At 38.2% G+C, this 24,371-nt stretch overlaps 1 protein-coding gene across 1 annotated transcript; it reads right to left on the reverse strand.

Annotated features, from left to right (window-relative positions):
* Positions 1-410: 410 nt before the first annotated feature.
* Positions 411-24,248, reverse strand: pn (exopolyphosphatase prune). The gene is made up of 6 exons (XM_066730599.1): positions 24,063-24,248; positions 21,848-22,089; positions 15,821-16,086; positions 4,678-4,922; positions 3,520-3,678; positions 411-731 (listed from the first exon to the last, which is right to left on the reverse strand). The coding sequence occupies exons 1-6, from the start codon at positions 24,105-24,107 to the stop codon at positions 504-506; spliced, it is 1,185 nt and encodes a 394-aa protein (XP_066586696.1). The 5' UTR covers positions 24,108-24,248; the 3' UTR covers positions 411-503.
* Positions 24,249-24,371: the final 123 nt, after the last annotated feature.

Consider the following 24,371-nt stretch of genomic DNA (forward strand, 5'->3'; position numbering starts at 1 on the left):
CGTTATTTCACGTTATTGAGCTATTAATACTTCAATATTATTTTGGAAGGTTTTATTAAATAATTCTCCAATACTAGATATGTGTTCATCGATCTTTCTATCTGTTGCATTGGGATATGATTGGCATTAGCAATTCTTCATTATATACGATTATATCAAATCACCCAGTTTCTGCAATATGGAAAATCCTGGCAGATTCGATGATCCCATCCAGATAGAATCGTTGACAATGTAGAGTTGGTTGTAAAGCGGATTGATCGAATTCGCATGGAAGATCCACGAGTTAACTAGAAATAACCATTCTCCTTTCATAAGTAACTAAAATTTAATGTCAAATTTTCTAAAAAATTGGAAATACAAATACATGTGGATAGAACTTAATCTTTTATAGCATAATTTCTTAACAGAGATAAAATCCTTTAATAGTGATTTATTTCTATATAAAAATACAAATAAACTTAAAACACGAATGATTATTCTTATCTCCCTGCAGCAGTGAATATCTATTCATCCTTGGATGACTGCATCGAAGCTTTGTCGAATTTCTGACATTGACAAAATTCGGCAGTAACAGCTCGGACGATCGGCAAGATTTGTTTGCGAGTTGCGCTCAGGTTTCTTTGCTGGAAGCAAGATAAGCTGTATCCTCCTTCGGGATCTTCTTCCTTAATTTGTTTGGTTAACGTCAGATCCAACGATGGCTGGCTGGATGAGGTTAACGCTTGGATTACCTGTGGTGGTAGAAAAAAAGGTAAGTTTAAAGCCCAAACGTGCAAAGAACACCCCCCTCTCTCTAGCCCTTATGAACCATCCCGGAAACCCTCCTCTCTTCCAGCAAGATAGTTTTGGGTTTATCGAGTGGTAAAAGGGCTTAGCCCTTCCAGTAATTAACCCCTTTGTATCATCCCCTGAAATGAGCAAAAAAGTTCTTCCCTTAAATTCCGTGACCTTGTACAGGGGAAAATTTATATGAACCGTGAAATTCTCCAGACAAGGTTAAGCTTTTCATCTAACTACAGTATGCAATATACATATACGTACTATATATATATACATATATGTATGTACAGAGTCTTGTGACCCAAGAATTAACACCTTTTATTGACATCGTTTAATTTATTAACGCCTCGACACTTCTTGCCACTCCATTCATCTTAAGCATTATTCAGAATTGTGATATGAAAAAAGTACTTTTCCCCTTTTTTCAGAAAATAAATAAACGATAACATCCACTGTATCAATTTAAAGTTTTAATTATGGACTATTAATTATAAGAAATAATTGGACCGCTTGTCATATAGGTAATTGATTGTTTAAATAATTAGCAAGAATAACAATTGGCAGGGAAAAAATTCAGTGATGGCTATTCTGCTTCTCTGATGTTAATTTGTATTTATAGATACTAGGATGATCGAGACTATTCATTATTTTCTATTAAGCACTTTTATATCAACCAAAAGTCTTATTAATATTGGGTTATTAATTGAATGTACAAGGTGGGCAAACAGTAAAGGGACAGAGTCATTTTCAAGCAAAATATTTTTAAGCTGCAATTGAAGTGTGCCAACATTTTTCTAAAAATAATTTAGCCTGAAAATGACTTATAGTAACCTTTTTGTTGGGCTAACCTGCATATTTTACGCATGCATATACATACATGCGTATATTGTTATGTTAAACATAATTATAATATGCAAAATTAATTTTTGTCATTGTTTCGTCTTAGTCTACCTCGTAATTATAGTCAACATTGTCGAAAAGGTACAAAGAATTTAATTATATCAGTGCGTGGTACATTTTTCAACGACTAGAGAGAGCGAGAGAATATTTGTCAATCTTTTGCTATAGTGCAACAATGGCCGCTTGGTAGGATTGAAAAATTAATAAACCATGTGTGTAAAGCTATAAATTATAAATGACCTGTTCGTATTGACAAAATCAACGTGTTTCGCGAGAAAATTATGAATGGTTAAATTATAGGCGCTATTAGATCGTTTTTGCGTGAAAATTAATTAATCAATAATTCGTGAACATAAATAAATCAATGAAGGAAAATTAATAAGCATTGTTTGTTGGTTAGCAATTGCATAATTTAATGCGTCATGTAATAAATAATTTTTGCGGGATTGGTGGGTAAATATAATATTCATTAAAATTAATAAATAGAAAAATAGACAATATATTAAAATAAATAACACATTGAACAGAAGACACAAAAATGTAAATCAAGGAATTTTAATAATGGAAACAGTGGAAGACTCCATTTGTTATTAACTATCTCGTGTGGCACAAGTACTTTTTCTTCTCACAATGGCACTCGTGAATTTCACGTTTCACCGCGATGGTAACTTTCAGCTGGAAGCCCTTCTGCACGAGGAAAAAGTTCCACGAGGACTTTTCTTTCCTCTGGTCTTCGGACTCTCAGTCACTTTGAGGCTTACAGCCTTTTGAGACGCTCATTAAACACTGAATTGCTGCTTTCAGCTGCTCCACCTTGTTTCACCCCGAATACTTTTGATATTTTTCTACCAACCCTCGTCCGACCTTTTTTTTCCTATCCAACATTCGATGGATACTTCTAATTACTCTTCCATCGATTTACCTTTCACTCTTTTCCCCATCCATTGACCCTCTCACTTTCACCATTTTTAACATTCAATTATGCTTTTATTTGTTCAAATTATCGCCTCCTTTCTACTTCACCACTTTTCTTTTATTTTCTTTTTTGATGACACGCCCATTCCACCCCAATCTCTAATTTTTTACTCCAGTCTTCAAAAGCTAATTTCAATTTGACTGGATTTTCATTTTAGCAGCGTTACTGTATTAGGGATCGAATACATTAAATACAAATGTGAATTTAATTGTTGTGGATATTTGCATGTTACCATTAAATTACCATTGGATGAAATTATCCATAAATTAAATCGCGCGATACGATCGCTGAAATTTTATCGGAAAGCTTTGCGAGTTTCGTGGATTTCCGGACGAAGCTAGAATAACGATCGACCGGTGTTAAATCGATAAACGATGGATTAAATTATTTCGGCTATCGAATAGATGAGGTATAATAGTCAAAGAATTGGAATATGGCATTTAGTAAATCAAGTCAATCTAAATTGTAATAAAACCTCGATATTTCTGAATGAAATGACTGAAATTTAAATGGGGGTGAGTTTGGGAGGAGGTCTGGTGTAAATTTAAACAAAATTCGCGGAATAAGATTTCTGGTGAGAGAAAAGGGGGATATAATAAATCGAGGTGAGTTTAGGGAGTGTCTTTGGAATCAGTCGAGTTAATAATAAGGGCGACAAAAGGTGGTGCTTGATGGAAGGGGAGGGGGTAGCTTTCTGAGAAGACAAATAGACCAGAAGGGATCGAGGAGGCATTGTCGGTGACTTTTGACCCAGAGAAGGAATCCACGTACTGAGCAATCGAGCAGGTCGACCCCAAAAGGGTAGTTTGGGATGGGGGTGGCAGTAGGGGGTTAAGGAAAAAGACAAGTTGAACAGCACTCACTTTATTTTCCAGCTCATTGGACGACAACGAGAACACGGCGATGTCCCTGGTCACCCGGTCGTTCCTCAGCTCCAGACCGATCAGGATGACCAATTGTGCATTTTTCTCCTTGGTGAAGTTTCTCAGTGAACTCGACCAATCATCCATTCCCAAAAATTCCTGTAACATCAAACCATCCAATTCTGCTATACGCACTGTCTGTTCGATGCGTTCATAAACCCTGATAATAACAATAATTTCTATAGGGATGACCAATTACACGTTTTTCTACTTGAAAATTGTTCCCCTCTAATTTTTCCATCCAACAATGACTAAAAATCAACCAGACCCATAGAATAAATCGAGACTCAGAAATATACGGTGAGTTGTACGAGATAAATCAAATTCTTATATAAAATTATGTTTGTCAGCGTCTTTTTTCTCGCAGTTAGTCATTGTGAGAAATACTGGAGAATTCTTGGATCTTTTCTTGGTGAGGATTGTTTATCGGCGAGTAGCAAGGTTAACGGAATTTTTTGAGGTTCGATAATACGAGCAGATAAATAATTGCGAGGGAGTATTTGGCAAAGACAGAAGTGTCGGGAGTTCCATTAAAATTGATTCAGCGTTTGGGCTGCGTAAGCGTCGAAGCTGCTGGGGGTCGAGGCGGAAGTTACGAGTCAGCGGAAGTTGGGCGCGAGTATCGGGAGGGCTCCAGCATGCGGAAAAACAATCTGAGTTTGGCGGGTACGATAAAAATTCCGCCAAGTTCTCAAGTGAGCACAGTTTAATCCAGCTGCCACTACCGATATGCCGTCAACCGGAAGAATTAAATGTTACCGGAAGTCCTGCACTTTGCAAGACTCATCTTACTCATGCACTTTTCAAGGGACCATTAAAACTCATTTAGTTTTCTCGCTGCTCCTCCTTCTCCCTAAATTTTTAGTTTTTCTCATCTCCTGTCCCACCCTCCCTTTTCCCAAATTGCACAAATAAACTTTGCAATTCGCTCTTAAAACTATCTTTCTCTCAGTTCTCATCGGTGAAAGCTGTAAAATTCTTGGATAGTTATTTTCTCAACGAACTTTTACTGTGGTTCATTTAAATTTACAATTCCAATGATTCACTGCAAAACGACCGCTGGATAATTATTAGAAATGAAAAAGTGATTAATTTTACCTCGACCAGCATAGGAAACACTGCTATGGGTACACCATTAGTTTCTTTGAGATCCCTGATTAAAAGATCATACGTGGTCAAACAGCTGATGTCAGTTTTGGCATTTAAAATATCTTTGTAGGTCTCGTCCCTATCGACAGCTTTTAGATTTCCAAGTTTCTCCAATTTCTCGATCATTTCGTAATCCAATGGAGTAGCTCGGTCGACTTTTTTCGACAAATTGTACGTATCTGCCAGTATTGGTCCTGTGAAAAATCAATACTTTTAATACCTTCCTATTTAATATAAGTTTATTTGAAAAATGCGTTACGTGGCCTTCCATCGATCAGTCTGAACGAAATTAAAGAAAAACTTAGCCTTGCTATTACGAGCACAACAATTTGTAGACTTTTAACGATTTGCCTCGCTTTTCGATGGGAAAGTGATTAATTTTGCCAAGATTTTTTTTTTCAAGCAAATTCTTAACTCGGTACACAAGTTGGTTACGTGATTTGCCGGTGGAAACAACTGAAAGTTCGAGCCGTGGCTGAAATTGAAATTGATCAATGCGGATGAAGATTGATCGAGATAAAAACCGGCATTACCGCTAAAACAAGAAGCGATAAATTTTTCACCCTCTTGTAAAAACGAAATTCACTTCGGGAACTAAGGAAAACATATTATAGTTGAAAAATTCATGGTTATTTCTTCCCCACCCTCTTATCTTTATCTCTCTCTCTCTCTCTAGCTTTCCCTCTATCTCCCTCTCTCTTTCCCTTTCCCCTTTCTATTTATCTATCATTCTGTCTCTTCGACTCTTACTCTACCTATCAATCTGTCTCTCTTTCGTTCTCTACTAGTCCTTAGTTTAAAAGCTTATCCTTTATAAATCATAATTTATTTCCGGTCTTATTCTAGAACTTTATTCGAGAAATGTATCCTTCCTTTCATTTCTAATATTATAAACTATCGTTAAGCAATCCAAATATCCAATGCACATAAACATTTTTTTTAATTCTCATGCAATATTAGAATTTTCCTTTACGTTCCATTCGTTTAATAATTTTTTTTTATCACCTATGCATTTATAAAATTAGAGAAAATGGCAATAAAACTAAATTTTTAACGAGATTTAATAATTTATTGAATAAAGCTGTTTTTTTGTGGACTTTCAATATTGAATGTAGGATAAAAAATGTATTGAATCCCTGAAAATATTTCGAATGGTAGTAGAATCTGAAGAGAGGGAGGCGAGAGAGTAGGACTGTTTAATTTTTAAAATTAACAAGCTTTCACCCAACTTCGGTAAATATGACAAAGAACCAAGTGCTGTTATGTATATTTCAATGAATTTAAATCTGTGCGTTAATCCTTCAGTACTGAAAACGTAGACAGAGAGGGAAAAAGAAAGAGAGAGAGAGAGAGAGAGAGACGAATAATCGCGGCTTTCTAATGGCTTCATAAAATATGTAATTAAAAAGATTTTAATGAACTTCGTATTCTTTCCGCTATTTTACCAGTGACGTGCGGTTTTTTCAGTCCTACCACTCCGTTTTACTTCAATGTGCATGAATTGCCTTCCAGCATATCGGTAGTGATTTTCCCGATGAATTTCCGGATTGGCTTCCTTGAAAAATAATGAATTTCCAAGATGAATCTCGATTAAACGGGAGTAGCGTGAAAAATCTTGTGCATAAATTACGCGAGTATAAATATAAATAAATTAGTGAGACGAAAACATAAAAATTTAAGGTCTCGATTAAAAGCAGAAAAACTTAGGAGGTCATTTTATAAGATGTGATTATTCAATCTAGAATTACCTTCCAGATAAAAATCAAGTATTAGAATGCTAATGATTGTTGAATTAAATGAATAAGTGGATTTCATATCTCTATGAAAATAGAGATTAAAAAAAATGAGAAAACTTTGATGAATAATGGAGGAAAATTTGGTCAAAGTTAATGTAACGTGGAAGTTGATAAGGTTAAGGGATGAAAATTAATAATGACAAAAGTGTTGAGGGGTTTATTCATTGGAGAATTCTCGAGCTATTGTTGGTAAACAAGTTAATCGGAGAAATCTGCACCCTCTTAGGGGGCACTGTAGCAAAACTTTTCTCCCGGCTAGAACCGCCCCTATACCCCCCCCCCCCTTTATCCTTTCACCCCAATCCAGAACTATCAGCACTCATTTTAACCGAAAACTTCTTTTTGATGCAGTTCATCACTTATTCGTTTTTGTTTTAATATCTTTATTCCATTTTGATTCCACCTTTTCCCCTACATTTCATTTTCCTTCATTTTCTCTTCGCTCCCCCCACCCCCTCCATTTTTATCCACGTTTTAAAGTATTTTCTTTTCTCCATTTTTTCTTCATTCGCCCTCCGCACTATTTCGTCCCCTTTGAACCCCCTCTATTTCTCGCTAAATCCTTCCGTTTATTCTTATCAGCAATTTTACTCTCTTCCACCCCCTGCTTAACTTCTTCAGCACCGTTTCCTCCCCTTTCCGCTGTTATTTCACCCCTCGGAATCCCGTCGCTGGAGGAATCGCGGCGAAAGTTGACTGCGGCTGACAGCGGTCGTATTCCAGCGGGATAATATTCACAACAACGTGATAGGCCGTCCGTCCTGGGAAACAAAGGAGTCGCGAGAGTCAAAGTGCCTCTGGATAAATTCGCATTCAACGGGAAACTCGGGATAACGGGGCAACGATTCTGAGGAAATGATATACGATACGCTCTCTGCGTTATATCCGCCGATACACCCTCCCATTCGTACTAGACTACCCCCACCCTCTCCTCTTTAAACCCCTCACTACGTACCTAGACTCCCCCAACTCTTCCTAAATACATTCCTCAGCAACTGAACTTCCTCCTCTGAAGGACTATCATCGTGTCCTTTTCTTTATTTAATTCACAATCTTCCCTTCTTCTCTGCTTATTCTTTCGCGTCTCTCTCAGCCTCTCCCCCGAAATTATCTGTACAACTTTTCCTCATTTTCCTCGGACATGCATTGAAAATGAAACTTATTTATTTACAGAGAGACAATGCTTAATGTATTCTTCAGTAATTATTAATAAAAATAAATGAGGATTATATTAAAAATTGTAATTAACATGATATATATTGGAAAATTAATTTTGTATTATATAGAATACAGCGAGGGAGTACAAGAAGGGTTACAGATAAGGGATGAGGGAAGGGTGGGAATCGATATGCAGGCACCAACAGTAATTAGCGAGACCTTTCGCGATGTAGTGAGGGGTTCAGGGAAACGCTGCATAATTCAGGTCGTCCTGTCAACGTGTCCAATGGCGGACCACGAAATGTTCGTCGGAATTTCCTAATCGTAGTACATTCGGAAACACGAACACGCGTGGGAACCAGTCACGAGTTGCCTTGTTGTCAAACAACATCCGATTGGACCAACGATAAAAAATTACAACAACCAATTTACCCAAAATTAGCAAAAAATTACAAGTTTCCTTAGTCATTATTTGCAACAAGCTTTAAAGCTAATTTCAGTGTTTAATCAAAATTATCGTTTTAAAAAGGGTTAATAATTTTCCTCGCTCATTTATTACTTTCACGCAATAATATCATATTACAATAAATTAACTATTTTACATTTATTAACACTTTGTAAAGTTTCCTCCCGAAAAGGGAAGAGAAATCAGTGTCATAACATTTAGCAACGTGTTGGATCAATATTCGATAGATTTTAGCTTTGGTTATAAGTTTTACGCTGCAGAATTAATTAGGGCAAGTAAATTTTCACAAGTTTTTCGTAGATGAGGCTTTAAGAGTTGCGCTGAGAGCTTTAATGGTAGCGAGGGAATTATGATCGAACATTGGAGTGTCGAAGCCGAATCGTTAGGAGAGATCCAGCGTAAGTTTGCCAGAGCTTCGATCAGAGTTAAGTCGTAACTACGCGTTTCCAGGGCGCCAAAGTCCATTACACTCAATGCTAGTTTCATTACTGCTGGAACACATGGCCTCTCCCGATTGGATAACTGTTTTAATTGCGCGATTTTCCTTACGTTTAACGGCGCCTTGCTCAATCGGCCCAAACGCGCGCTACGTCGGAGGCAATCTTGATTTTCATCCCTTGCACGGAAAACAACGAATATAAATTCAGCTCATGATCGAAATTGCGATTGCAGAAATAAATCGCAAACTCTGGATTTTTTTCAATGACCAAACAAATAACTATATCTATAGGGAAATACAGTGTGAGCATTACAGAAAAAAAGAGGGAAGAGATGGAGTGTAAAATAAAAAAAAAAGGGAGAATTAATTGCGATAACTCAATGAGAGAATTAATTGACAGCAGTAAATCACGTGAAATTAAAGAAGCTGCGTAAATAAATGAGAAAGGAGGAAAAATTCATATCCCCTTGGCGGTAGTGGGATTAGAATTTATAGTATGCCCGATGTATAGGGTGGTGAAAAAGGAAGAGCGGGAAATGGGGATGTGTGAGTGTGTGATGAGCGAACGAGCGAGAGAGAGAGAGAGAGGGTGAGGGGTAGAGGAATCAGTGCAGTGGCGTATTTGGCGGAACTGGGGGTGGATGAAAGGGCGTAACGCGCGAAGAAAAAAAAATTGAATAGTCACATTGGCTGTTAACGCGTGGTCCGTGCCAGTTACCTCGCTAGTCGACGCTAAATATTTTCCAAGCTGTGACGTTCGTGCACGCCACACCCCTTTTTAACCCCCCGTTGCCAGCACTTCTCTCGCGGCGCCACGCCGCTTCCACACTCTTCCAACCCTCTCCACTTTCCATTCCATTTCAACCCCCTTCAACCTCTTTCAACCTCCGGCATTCACGATCCATAACTTCCTTTGCCCATAAATCGACGTTTCAATTTTTCTCGATCATCGAAACGCTATTTTCTCCATTATGGCTGCTGGATGCGATAGTTTTGGTGGACGATATTTTAGTTGGCCGATAGAAGCGCAAGGATGGAGGAGAGGGGGAAGGGGAAGGACGGCGTAGGGGGGTGCCAACTAATGGAGACAATGGTCCGTTGAGCCGGTGATATCCAGTGATACTCGTGATGTATCAGCTGGTAACCGACCACTCGAAATCCTTCTCGTATCAAGAGACATCAAACACAGGGAACACGTACTGCTATATAAATATATATATATATATATATATATATCTGTATTTATATTTTAAGTGTGTAAGTAGCACACGAAACACGTACTACTGTACGTACAAGGTTATTTCACATATCATCGAATATGAGAGAAATTCGTGCCAATCCGAAAATCCCTGGTATAGGGGTGGAATTTCCAAAGGGAATAACCTGCCTAAAAATTGTAAGTTTGTAGCATGTATATAAGAAAAATGTGTAATCAAGGATTAAACATTGACGCGAATTGATGTTACACCCTCTATGCAACTGTGCTCTCTCTCTCTCTCTCTCTCTCTCTCTTTCGATATAAATGTACAGATATTACCAGCTAGGGAAAAAAGATCGACCATCGCCAACCCTTGCCAAGGATATAAATTGCTCGAGTAAATAGCCAGGTTTAAGGATACACTCGCGTAAGGAGTTACACGCGAGCTCCAGCTGGATGTGTGTGTATTTCTTGTAAGTTTGTGTATTTAGGGGGATAGAAGAGCTCACATTGGCAAAGAGAGAATAACACGTAGGTGGAATAAGAGATACAGAGGAACAGTTATAATAATGTACAGGGGTAAGGAAATAAAAACAGGAATATAGGATACGTGTGGTCTCGCACACATGGAAACGACTATTCAGGGTGTGAGACAAAAATAGGATCACCCGTGTATGTGTTCATATTTGTTCAATACAAGCCTGTACAAACACATGGATTTGAGCAAAGAGATATAGTATAATACACATTTGAAAGCATAAAGTGGAATACGTCGTTGTGTGTGGTCATACACGTGCAATGAAAAAATACTACACGGATATGAAGAGATACGAAAATAGAAACAGCGATACACGAGAACGAGTCTACACATTGAAAGGTACGATTGTGTGTGTAGGAATAGGAAAATAGAAACAGTGATAAATACGTGTGGTAAAACACAGATAGATAAGCTTATCACACGTGGAAGCTGCATGAGATATACAGAAATAGAATCAGGGATACATAAACAGGGAGCACATGGCGTGTTATACATAGTATATATATAGTATATTCTGCAGATGTAGGAAAAGTGAGACAGAGATATATGGATGCTTATAATCACACGTGAGAATGCTCGCACACACAAACACATTTGGGGATCTCCTACATTTATGTGTCTCCTTCACGAAGAAAGACTGGCACTCGGAATAGCTCAGGAACGATTTGTCACTCTGGAACAAACTCATCCCGAGTCCTTGGACAACGTGGCCTTTCATGTTACCATACCAGCTGACATTTTACTGGGGAAACTCAAAGGGATCGGACAGCCTGGCGACAATCGTAAAACGAATTTAGGCATATTCGGTAACGTATCGACTTATCATTTGACATTCAATATTCAGTAAAAGAACTTCGTTCCGCGGTCCAGACGGAAAAGCATCAGAGACGTCGTGGAATTTTCATCCGCCTCGCACCAAACAACTCTATTTTACCTACCAAATGTCTGCAAAAGAAAACGCATATATATATAAAGATAAACATTCATAAATATTAGATTATTTTTTTATTAATTAATGTTTATTGATAATATTCACATGTACGTGTACACGTATATGAAAATACGAGACGAAAAACTGGTAATTAACGAATGGAAATGGAAAAAGGGGACCATTAAACAAATCGATAATCGCTAGGGGAAAAATTGACGGGGCAGAAACGCGTATTAAATACTTCAATAAATCTAAAAGAAAAAACGTTTTCAGCGAGGAACAAACGTGTATAGATGAAACTATCGGGGTATGGAAATAAAAAAAAATAAAAAGTATGCAGAAAACTATGACGTTGAAATTTTCTACGTATAGAGCGAAGGAAAAAATGTGGTAATTCAATAGGGATTACTTTTAGCGTGAAATAATGGGTTTCGGGTGAAATTTGGGGGAAAAAAGAGCGAAAGACTAAAATACTAATTCCACGTGTATATTCTTTCTGTTAGGGGGAGTGGCGCGGGAATCGGAGGGAGCTGGATATTGTTTCGATTTGGCATTTGAAAAGGGTTGGAAAAATATTTAACAGGCCTCGCTGGCTGGTGTTGAGCGATAGAGAAACTTCAAACCGCGCGTTAACGGTCAGCCAAACGTTCTCCGTACCCATTCACCCCCGTAGTTTTCAGCCAACCTGCAGCTTTTCCACCGTTTCATCCCCGAACAACCCTCCAGCTGCCATTTTTAACTAGAAATACACCCGAATTTCAGGCAATAACCAGCCATGAATTGCCAAAAATCTCCAAGCTGCATAACAAAGCCCGGAAATCACTAAATATTTCCCTCTTTCCGGTATTTTTATCTCCTACCCCCTCCTCCCATTAAGAACATTCAGCATTCTTTCAAAAATTCCCAATCTCCGATTTATCGTCCCTTCCCTCATTCCTCGTATTCAGCATTTTCATTTTTTAGCAATCGTTAAATAAATATTTTGTTATTATCAATACCTCCTACATAATTTTAGTCTACCGTACACGTATACCGGAGCTCTCGTATTCATATCGGAATGTCAATTTCTTTTGTCCCTCTTACAAAAATTTCATAGCAAATAATATATTGGAACTTGAATGAATCTCGTTTCGTCAATACACGTGCGCGTGTATATATACTTCTACTATGTTTTTACAAAGTTATCTTTCTATCAGATCTTTAATATCCTCGCACGACGAGTTTATAAAATTTTATTGCGGACTTGCAGAATCCGTTGGTTTTGCTTATTAGGTTGAACAGAGTTTTTTCCACTACGTAAATCTCGCCACGGGAGTAGAGAAGCATTTGCTATTCCGGGTCATCGATTTGTGCGGATTCGAAAAACTTTGGAAGCGGATTGTCCGATTTCCTCCACGCAAATGCACAAATACACGCGTTACAAAGCCTCTCCCCCTTATTCCTCTCTCACTCTCCTTCTTCCCACTTTCCCTCATAGCTGACGGCGATTTCCATCTCAACGAAATCTCACCTGAAACAGCGCTATCCGAAAAATGGTCTATTCACACTTCCATAAAAGGGGAGGGAATATTCGAGACCCTCTAAGAATTCCAGGAAAAACTTGAAAGCCAGCGCGCGTCAAACGTATTGAAGGATTTGTACTCCGAGATTTGATCTCGGCAAATTTCTCGTGAGAGGATTCCTGGGGCAAAATTAGATCAGAATTAGACGAGGAAAAGGGGGGATGAATATATATATATATATAAGGAAACGGGAGACGCGGTGTCAATAATGCAAAAGAAAATATTCGCTCGAGTTTAAATAACATTTCCTCTCTTTGTTTTTAATAAACAATCTTATCACGATGAGAGCATGGGTGGAATTAGAATTAATTTATAAATAAAGAGAATAAGGTAGTGGACGGACGAGAAAAAGATGGAAAATTATTCGTGAACGAGTGAGGGTTGGAGTGAATAGCTGGGAGATGTTCGTGCATTTATGCATAACGGGCAGTCGGGTGTCTCATCTTTAAAGCCATCTCGGAGCACGTGCAACAGCCATCCAGGAAAATGCTGAAAATCCCCCAAAAAGGCACCAAGCATCCCTGCTACGCTTTGCAATTTTCTAAATAGAAGCAAATCGAGCGTGACAGGTTGGCTTGTTGCAAATTGCTACTTAAATATTAAACTTTCTGGATCCCGGCATTTTTTCCTTTGCCAAGAAGCTTTTAATTCATCCGGATGAATTTTTCAAACGTGCCAGTATCATTAATGCGAGCGAGCTAAAAATGGCAATACCTGGCGTGGGATTCAGACCGGGGAAAAGGGAGTTCTCGTAAAGTAATTATTTTTCTAGTTTATTTCCTCCATTTTTTTTTTCATATTTCATTCATCCCGTTGAAACTATTCTTTACAGCCTTTTCTAAACACTTCTTTTAATCAACAAGACTTCTTTATTCTCCATGTTTATTGTTTTATTGACAAACTGCAACGCAATATGCTTTTAGTGCAAAAAATCACAGAGAAGAACATTTTTGATCCGGATCTTGTAATCCAGAAAAAACCAGTTGACCCAATCCTATTAATCCAGCTAATTTGCTAAGCCAAGTTACTATACTTCGGGGCACTCTCGTTTAATTATTCGAAACTCGTAATAATTATTCTTTTCCGCAAATTTCCCTCGCAAGTGGCCAATTTGCCTCGACTGGCATCTCGGGGTGAGTAGCGTTTCTAGCTCGGATGCACTTTTATTGCGGAATAATGCACTTGCAGAAAAATAGCGCATAAATCAAGCCACCGTAAAAGTCGGGCGCAGCGGACGACGGGCTTTAAAGGGTTTGCCAGGCGCCAGGTAGGGAGAGGGGGGAACTGTCCGACAAACGAGGACTGTATCCTAGCAGTGACGTCACTGGAACCGAGTAATTTCAACGAAAGAAAATCTTCCACCTTGACGCTTTTCTCTCCTTTGGAATAAATTCCCCGCGCCGACCGTTTTCCGTCGCGAAAGATTTCTTCCGAAAATATTTGTATTCCATCCCGATGGAATTAATTCGGTATTTTTATCTCCATTCTTCTTTTTCCCCATGCAAATAGTAAAGAAAGGTTTTTCAATATAATATCGAAGCAATTGTTTTAATTAAATGCATGAGAGCGATTACAAATATATGTATACCTGCGCCCCCAACCCCTATCCACGTACGTAAATACACAAAACTACCTATATTGTCAGAAGTAATTGTATTTCTTCAATTTTCTATTCACGATATTTATATGAGTTAATTAACTAATTAATTAATCACTTAGTACTCTATTTATTCTCTCTGCACAAAATGAATGAAGTGAGGGTAGGTGATTCCTATCACAGGAGGGGGACAATTGGTTTCGAGAGTCAACGATTTTGGGGTTGAAAATTCCCTTCTCCCTCCCCCTCCCCTCCCCCTTCACCATTTTCAAATGACTTTGACGTCCATTGTCTTCTCATTTTCCAATATCACCTGGAAACTAGGATTAAACCACTTTTGCCAACACTTTGTTAGCCTTGCTAGTTATTTTAGAGGTACCGGAAGTGGGGTGAGTGGTGAGTGGCGGCGATGGCAAAATCTCTCGCTGGCAACCAGTTTTCAGCACGATCCAACGTTTGGCTCGTACATCCAACATTGGCTTCCTTATTTTTTACGAATTTCAACGAATTCCCCAACCTTTTCAAAGCTCGCTAGTCAGACCTTTTAATAAAATTGCACAGGAACAAAGAATTCCTAAATTACTTTTCTTTTACGTGTAAATAGAAATTTGTCTCCTGTCTCTCCTTTCTATCCCTCCTCCTCTGATCCGCCCCTCTCACTCTGCCCATTCCCTACCTTCCTCTTTTAATTCTCTCCCCATCAGGCTTCATCACTCCTGATCGTTACAAAGCGTCCACATTTTTATTCTCATTATTAAGTGATCTCTTCTACCATGCACTCCTTCGTTTTAGGTGACAAAATTTTATCGAGAGCTGTACTTTAATATTCATCTGCTGGATGTGATTGAACTAACGTTTTTTCACAAATAATCACTTATAAACAATTGCGTCAATTTTGGTTTTTAATTGTCAAAATACCAGCAAACGTCAAATGCTGGTATGAATTCTTCATGTGCTTGCTTTATACGTTGATTGTTTCAGAAATCCATTAAACGCATAGTGGAGTATAAATTCTCGCAAACTGTTGATAAATCTAGTTAAAAATTCAGTAAGTTTATTACACAAATTGAGTGTCGGTCAATCGAGCGAATAAAAAAACTCTCGATAGCCGAGCTGGATAGGATTTAATGAAAGGGAATCAAACCGATGATTGATCCTAATTGTTTAGAAAACTGACACAACGAGATATACGTCTGAAAAGCGAGGATAATTAAAGACACGTTGGAAGAGCTGTAATTATAATATTGTATAAAGAGATATAATTAATTCAAAGCAACAATTTTGCTATGGAAATGAGTGGAGGTGAAGAAGTGGAATTCGGAGGAAGAAGGGTGTGAGGTATGTTTTGCGAAAATGGAGGTTTTTGGGGTAGGAAGGGGAGAATGTGTAGAATTTGGGAGAGCTCACCCCTAAGTAGACTGCAAAGTTGAGTGTCCAGGATCTCCGGCTGGTTTCGTAGGAGGTGAAAAGCTACGAGGGTGGCGCAGCTGCCAACCGTTTGCAAATGAATCGTCCTTCCTTCCCAAGGCCACTGGTCGTCTTGGGGTCGGTGATCAATAATCTCCACGACCGAGCTGGCCAGCAATTCGTCCTCGTCCACCAGGACGTGATGGTCCACGAGGATCAGCTCCAACTTGCCCTCAGAGCTAACCCTCCCCAAGTCAATTTGATCCCTATTCATATTAATGCTTTCATTATTGCTCACTTTGCCAATTCCAAACTTAACTTCATCTATACCTTCTTATATATACATTCTTGTAGTAAGTGTATAAGGACTTTATTATTTATTTTACGTTTCATCGAGTCCCTTGATTCATATTACACGTTATTACTACCAATCAACAACAATTATTAGGTTATATTAATTTTATTGTAATAGAGTTTCATGCATAGAGTCTGTAAAAGCAATTTGCTCAACTTCGTAAATCGTTTAGGTTAGGGAAATTGATATTATCTTAAGTAATTTGTTAAGTTTATTTCAGGTCAATGGTCGCTTTTAGGCGAGCTGGTAAACTCTGTCTTTGCTCAGGTTTATCTGATCTCTGCGAATGCTCTAAGGTCAAACTAGCATCCTGTTGCCAACCCAGAAGCTACTCATATAATTGACACCTAAACCTCTGGGGACATTCTAAAATCTCCAAGAATTTCACAAACCCAGGACTAATTATCTGAGTAAACCAAGCCAAATGAATTTATCAGAATAAATTAATTCGTCCACTTGATCAGAATCCAATAACAGTGTTATACGAATCAAGATTCCTATTCAGTTTTTTCTACAGATAAACTTGAAGACTCCTCAAGGATATTTTGATGTTTCAATGAATTTAATCGATTAAACGAATATTAGAGCCGAGTGGTGCTCAAAGTTGTGGTAGTTCTCAGTGGGCAAAATAGCTTCTTGAATCTTTCGAGGGTGTTGGATAGGGCTTGGGGTTGTTTTTGGCGTGGTCTAGGAGATGGGGGGGGGGGGGGACTCGAGGGGTTGGCCGGGGCAGACCACGGAACGTCAGCTATGCAAGCCTCTCGCGACACGTGCAGTCGACAAGCGTGAACCCAAAATTCGCTTCGTGGAACATTGAAACGTGCTTAAGCGTCATATCGTCGAATTCAATCGCCGGAAGCCAAAATGCATCGGTCCGTGTCATTTCCGGTAGAAATCCTTATCGTTGATTCGTATCACTCATTTTCTCCCGTCAAGCTCGTTATTGACCTACGTCACTGCTCCTCGCGCCAACTTTATGACCGACTCGAACCACTTATTTTCGCGTCGACCCTTCACTCGACCTACATCACTAGCTCCTTTTTAAGCACAGCCTCTGCTATAGCTTCTATCCATATCACTGATTTATCACTGCTGCCTTTATCGTCGACCAGTATCACTTAATTTTTCCATTTCCTCGTCGCAAAAGTCGATCTTAAATGGATTCCCGTAAAGTCTTGGAGGGATCTATGAGGATAAACTTTGATCTGTAGAAAAATAGCGGGTTTAACGGATGGGAAGTGAATTTTTGGGAAAGGATGGACAAGTGCGAGTGCCGGGAGGAAGTTGACGTTCGAAGTTGTCCGGAAACGTGCGTGTGCGTTTCTTACAAATCACCGGCATTACCAACTGAGGCAGGAGATGCCGATCGAACGGGATCCGGAAAAAGGGCAGAAGGAGCTGTTTTTTCTCCATTCACTCGGTGATTTTATACAGGAAGAAGAGATCCTTATCAAGGACTCTCAGGATGACAGAGGATGCTTCTAATGACCGCTGTAACTCGTCCTGGCCAATTCCGACTGGGGTATAAATGAATCCCTCCACCCTTTGGAAGAACCTGCTGAAAGATCGACGATCTTAATGATCCCTTTCCGTGTTCGCCGATGTTTGGGAAAACTAATTTATATTTTACGCTCCGACCTTGTTTTGCTTCTGCCACGATCTCTTTGCTACCCCCCCCCCCCCCCCTCTTGTTCCTATTTCGTGTTATAATTACTCATTTGCTCTCGTTAACCGTACGTCATTATTTATTTAATTAGGTATATATTATTTATCGACTGACTACCACAGGGTTATCGATCTTGGTCCTGGAGTCTGAAATACCTTCCAAATTATTCCTCTGACAGAAATACCGTGTAAAAGGGCTGCTAAGAAGTTGGTGAAGCAGGTTATGGCGAATAGTCTTTTTCTGTCTCTATATATATATAGATTCAATGAAAAATTCTGTTAAATTTTTTTGTAGCTGTCGGGGCAATCTCGGTTATTGCCATAATTTACTGGCAATTCAGTGGCCTGGCCACGGGAAAGCAATCAAATCAGTCCCCAAATGGACAAATAGACGAACATAGTAACACCCGGCAAATATTTGGCCTGGTCGCGTGTAGCAGCCGGGCGTCTAATCGAAACCAAACGTTTATTCGACCAATGATAATAATAACAATAATAATAATAATAATACAAAGCATTAAATCATCCATCAGCCACATAACGAAAGTTTTCATCCCCCAGACGAGAATCAAAGAATCGTAATTCTCCAAGTTTCTCACTGGGAATTCCAGCAACGGCCTTATTTATCCCCAATCTGCTGATACCAAGAACAGCCATACAAGAGCTGTTATTACAGTTTCCGGATGAACGGGGAGAAACGAAGAGAATTAAGAAGAAACGTGCAAGAGTGCGCGCCATTTCTTTTTTGCTGGACTACGATGGATGTTGCTCACGTATATATATATAGATATATACAATATACTGTATTGTATATGTGTACTAAACCACGCGCATACTATACGGGGTGGTACCAGTAGCAAACGCTGCGAAACTAGAGGATAATTAAAAAAGGACCGGGAGTATTCTCTCAAATCCCTCAGCCAATTGAAATCCATCGAGGGAGAGAGAAAGAGAGAGGGAGAGAGAGAATACAGAAAATTTACAACGATAGCGACACAGAGGTGTCCTTTTCTTCCGCGATATGCAAATTAAATTGCACATTGTTGCCCGATTCGTTTCGTGCAAAAACGGAAATGACATTTATAACGAGGATTAATGGATGGCTTTAAAGGTGGTGAGGAGTTAGAATTTGGAAATTGATGGATTGATAATTTATAAGACAGATTATAATTAGGGTTTTTACGAATTGTCTGGTTGAGAGTGTAATTTGGGGATGAGGAGGGGGATAGTGTGTGTGAACGAAAGAATGGGATGGACGTTGATGAGGATGGTAGAAAGGGGGTGGGTATAAAAAAAGGGACAGGGATAAATGGAAAAGGAAATGGAAATGGGAATGGGGAAGAAATGAAGAGAAAGGAAAAAGAAAGGAAGGGGGTGAGAAAAACAAGTAGAGAGTGAAGAATGAAAAAGAAAGTGGGGGAAAGGGTCGAGGGGAGAAATAGGACAGGAATAGATAAATATTACAGAGGAATAGAGCGATAGATAAAGATATAGATATATATATAGAGAGGGGATGGAAAGAAACAAAAAGAGAGGATATAGGAAAAGGGGTAGAAATGGAAAAAAAGATAGAAAGAGAAAGATGAAAGGAAAAGGGAAATATGAGCTGGCTGGTTTAGTTTTTAGACGTTCCACCCTATACGTAACTATAAGTGGGGGCAGACGCCAGGAGCCGAAAGTCATTTGATCGATCGTCCAATGTGAGTCTTTGATATCCAATTACATGGAGCACTTAGGAGCAGCCGCGGAAAGAATGCCGTAGGGGTGGCTGAAAATACCGGGCTTTCGTTAGAATTTCCAACTACCGAACCTTTTAAGATTGCTCCTCGCGGATATTCCGTCCGTGGGCCACAAAAGAGAACCATCGTAGATCGCTTAATTAAATTGCACAAAGAAAAAAATCGTCGCGTGTAAACCATCTCTCTCTCTCTCTCTCTCTGGCTGGAGTTCTCTCATATTTAAAAATGAATCCTCACAGACTTTCCGTATCTCGTCGTTTTAATATTTCTTATTATAATATTTATTTTCCTTAAAATATTTATAATATTTATAATAATAATAATGACACTAGTGAAAATAGTATTGAGATAACAATAATACACAAAGAGAAAATGAGTACATTTTATCCTCGCATATTATTTTGTATCCTGAAACAATATTTTTTACAATTAAAAGTTTTTATAGTTTATATATATTTAATAATATAATAAAAGCGTGGAAAATTGTCATTGCGTATAGAAAACATTTATTCAACAATTTAAATCACGATAGGAGCTTTCATTCCAATAATATAATATTTGTAATTGCGGATTGTTATTTTGGATGAATAAAGCTGAGATTCGTGGACTAGTGCGTGGCATTTTCGTCACGTTCTTTTTACGTATTCATGGCAGGCAGACGCTTAAAGCCGACCATAATGATAAAGATAACAATATCCTCCTTTATGCATGTGTCCTGCGAAAAATGTAACTAAATTGATATTGACACTGACATATGGTACGGCCGCTGAGTAAAAATGGAAAAAAGCCCCCTAAGACGACGCTGAAACTCTCGGGGAAACGAGAAATTTATCTATAGTGTACTATAGTATATATACCCCACTATACGTATATCTCGTATAATTATTTATTAACGAAATCCTCGGTCTGAATTATCTTTGTGCTGAGCCTGAAGTTATTCGGTCACGAATTTCAGTGGTAACGCTCGATAATATCAACCGAAATCAGTTTGACGAATTTTAGTGGAACAGCTCGATGATGGTAGTAAAATCAGTGATTCATACAGAAACTGACACGACGTTCGAGTGAAAATACCTGAAATTAATTACAATTATAAAAGAATATTACGGATCGAATGGCACGAAATTGCAGACAAATGGAGATTAATATTTTTTTAAGTAAATAGCCAAATATATCCATCAAGAACTCCTTGTCAATTTATTATCTCAAAATCCTTGATTCAAATTATTGAAATCCTGAGCGTGCAGTTATTTGGTCACGAATTTCAGTAGTCCAGCTCGATAATAGTAACGAAATCAAGTTGACGAATTTTAGTGGTTAATCAGTGATAGAGTCGAAAATTATCTCGGTGATAAAAGGGGAAAAATTGTAATTAATTATCATTATAAGAGTTTTGTACGGATAGAGTAGTGGCAAGGTGGCGAAAAAAGGAGTCGATAGTTAAATAAGCGAGGCTTGTGAAATTATAGGAGGGATGGGAAGAGGGTAGGACGGCAGGTGACGGGGGGGGGGGGGAGGGAGCAGAGATCTATCTTGAATAATTGATAATAGCATCGCAGCTTTGGAACTTTCCAATTAGCTCCTATTAATATTCGTCTCGGGACTTTCGGAGATTTCAGGGGTGATATCGCTGGTTGGTCCCGGCGCAAGCTCGCCGATCGCAAAAATTTCATCCAGTCTTGATTAACTATCCGCTGAAACTATCCCCGAGAATTATTGAATAATTCACTCGCCAGCTGAAAGCGATTACTTCATCGCGAATCCTGAAAGATTTATTTGTTTGGAGTGCTACTTGCGATTACTTGGCGAACGCATGAAAGAATTAACCGGTCCACTCGTAAATGGAATTAGGAGATCTGATTAATGATGGTCTGGGATAGATGAGAATCGCCGCTATTCGTATTAGTCAATTAACAGGACCTCGCAGCTAGATGATTAATTTGATAAATTTGCTAATTGGCAAAAATTCCCTATAGATACCGATGATTGGTATAACGAGTGTTTTTGTTAACAAGCGATTAAGAGCGGGAAGGGGATCAATCCGTTAAACGAGGCTAATCACAGTGACGTATAACTTGAGAGAACATCGAGTTTCTTTTTAACTCTGTGGATTCAGTGATGGAAACAAAAATTTATTGAGTAGAACGTGTTTTAAATGTATTGTGTAGAAGAAAAGACAGGGAGGAGGGGAGGGGGGAGGTGTGAAAAAACTAAAATGGGGTAGGTATGGAGCTTAACGTGAGAAAGGTTGGATTTTGTATCTCTTACCGGAAGGTAAGAAGATTCTCGTGGAGTCCGTGACGCTGCAGATAATAAACGACCTCGGTCTTGACGCGAAACTCCTTCTGGGGGATGTTCATGAGCGGTATCGTGGCCACCTCCTTCCGGTTCTTCTTCTGCTGCTCTCGGTACTCGGCGAGTCCCTTTGCAAGGGCGCAAACCGCAGAGTCCAGATCGCACGTCTGATTTCCCATGACAACGCGGACCTTCCTGCACTTGCCCAGGTCCCCCTATAAATCGATACGCAATTCTCGTACATTCCCTATAATATTCCGCACACCGTACATTCATCCTCCAGCACGCCTTATAATTTGCTTAGCACCTAATAAAAACTTTGCAAATCGTTACCCTGCTTCCTTCGTTCGCTCATTCGTTACGATCTTTCTTTTTTTCCTTTTTTTCATTCACACAATACATATATATATATATACTGAGATTTGATTGAAATAAATGTTTATTTGGATTATAATACTAATGAATTATTTTCTTGGTTTTAATGATATTTGATAAAGCAGATTACAAATTTAATTGGATTCAAATATATTTTTGATAATTCGATGATTCGTTCGTTAACATCTAGTATACATCTAATTGAAAACTATTGGAATAAACATATTTTTGAATCGAATATCTTTTTTACTCGGTGCATATTTATTTATCAACGTTCTCTTCAGTATCTATATGTTCATCGTCGACTCGATAGCTCGCCTTTTAATCTCGTTAAAACTTTATTTTTTTAATCCTCTGTTTTTTATTCATATTAATTTCACTTAAACCGATAAAAGTATCTTTTTAAAGTCAATAGCGTCGATTGGTTAGATTTTAATTGCAGAAATATTTTCTCTTCGTGCAGCAAACAGCGAAAAAAAATTCCAACGCGCCGGAAAAATCGATCAGACATTTGTTTTATGGGGATGGACGTTAAACCACCCTCGCTGCCAGGTGCAATAGGAAATTTCAGAATTACGACTGTCCGATGACACGGAGCGCACCTATTTATTTATTTTCATGATTCGACGCTGTGGATTTCTTGCTTTTCTCGTCCATTGCGCAAAGCTGGATGAAGATTGGCATGGGGTAAATGTCACTCTTCCCTTATTATGACTGGCAGCGTCCGATGTATGTATATGGATGGGAGAAGTTTGACAAGCACCATATCTGGCGCGATTAAAAATTCAGTCGTAATTTCGGGCCACGAGCAAACTTTCGTAACTTTGCCAAGTTTCCACAAAGGTCGCGCTTATCGTAAAAAGCTCCTTTTCCATCAAACTTAGCCGAGACTGGTACCTATATTGATAAACGCTTTCAAAATCCCTATTATGTTTTTACATTATTTACTTTCGTCGAGATTAATATTTATTCTTCATATTTTTACATTATTTAATGCTATATTAAAGAAGTTTTCCCACGTTCAAAGGTTGAGATTGTTTGTATAATTCGTTAAAAAGTCGAGGATCGTGCAAAATTATACTATAAAAGGTTGAACAGAAAAAAATTTCTAGAAATCAAGGTGTCACGTTGACTTTCCTCCTTTTACGATCGTTCTACGTAAAAGTACTTTAACTGTATACTACTTTATACTCGAGATGTTAAAGTTTTAATGAAATAACAAGAAAGACTCCCAAGCCCGCCGAGTTAAAGCTCATTTTCTCCAAACTTGCAAAGTGAGGCATAAAATCTTCACTCTGCCCCTGACATTTTAGTTGGTGCTTGACTCTTTTTTAGAAAGCGTTATGCTCTTAATAAAATAATGCAATTTTTATTCTTTCAACAACTGTTTTCTTTTCTTATTTTAAAAGTCTACGACAGCTTTCCATCCAATTTTAATTAATGTATTCAAACATAAATACTCAAGGGAATCATATTTGTAATATAATTTTATTATTATTGCAATTTTTTCCTATTATTTTTACAAATATTTTTTATAAATAATTCACTCTCAGCCATAAAAAAAATTTTTTGGTTAAATCATCAATAGGTAAAGAAGTTCATTTTAAATAGAGTTCGTAAATTTAACGATTGTCGGCGCCACTATCACCTGACTCAACAGCGCTTTACAGGAGTCATAAACCTTGTAGAAGTAATATTTTTGTTGAATGTATTGAATACAAATATTCAAACAGTCTTATAAATAACTTAAGAAAAGGGAAACAGAATAAACCAATGACGCAATAGTACAACTAATACTAATGTTTTATATTACCAGTGCTTCTTTGGATGCTTTCAAAAACTTTTCCATTTTACACATTTGAGGTTATTCTCTCCTCTACAGTCCAAATTCCGATACCACGACACTACCACCAACAAAAATAAACACCGATGGAAGAGTCGATAAGTTATCAGTTGAGATATAAACAATAATAAAATAACAATATTGTTTTATAACCTAAACAATATTTATTTCGTTAAAATTTCTTGCTTGTAATAATAAAAGATTTAGAAAATGAAAATTATTGAAAATTACAAACTAGAGCCATCTACTGGTGAATTGATGGATCATTTGGAGAACGTT

This window comes from Prorops nasuta, unplaced genomic scaffold (genome assembly GCF_024137725.1).
Source record: "Prorops nasuta isolate Cenicafe-Biocafe unplaced genomic scaffold, Cenicafe_Pnas_1.2 PNAS00008, whole genome shotgun sequence".
NCBI lineage: Eukaryota > Metazoa > Arthropoda > Insecta > Hymenoptera > Bethylidae > Prorops > Prorops nasuta.

Excerpts from the sequence above, each read along its gene's own strand:
- pn (XM_066730599.1), bottom strand. The coding sequence starts at position 24,107 with ATGTGTAAAATGGAAAAGTTTTTGAAAGCATCCAAAGAAGCACTG. Across the intron at positions 22,090-24,062 it reads AAGCATCCAAAGAAGCACTG|GGGGACCTGGGCAAGTGCAG; the intron begins GTAATATAAAAC and ends ATCGATTTATAG. Across the intron at positions 16,087-21,847 it reads GAGAATCTTCTTACCTTCCG|GGATCAAATTGACTTGGGGA; the intron begins GTAAGAGATACA and ends TAATATGAATAG.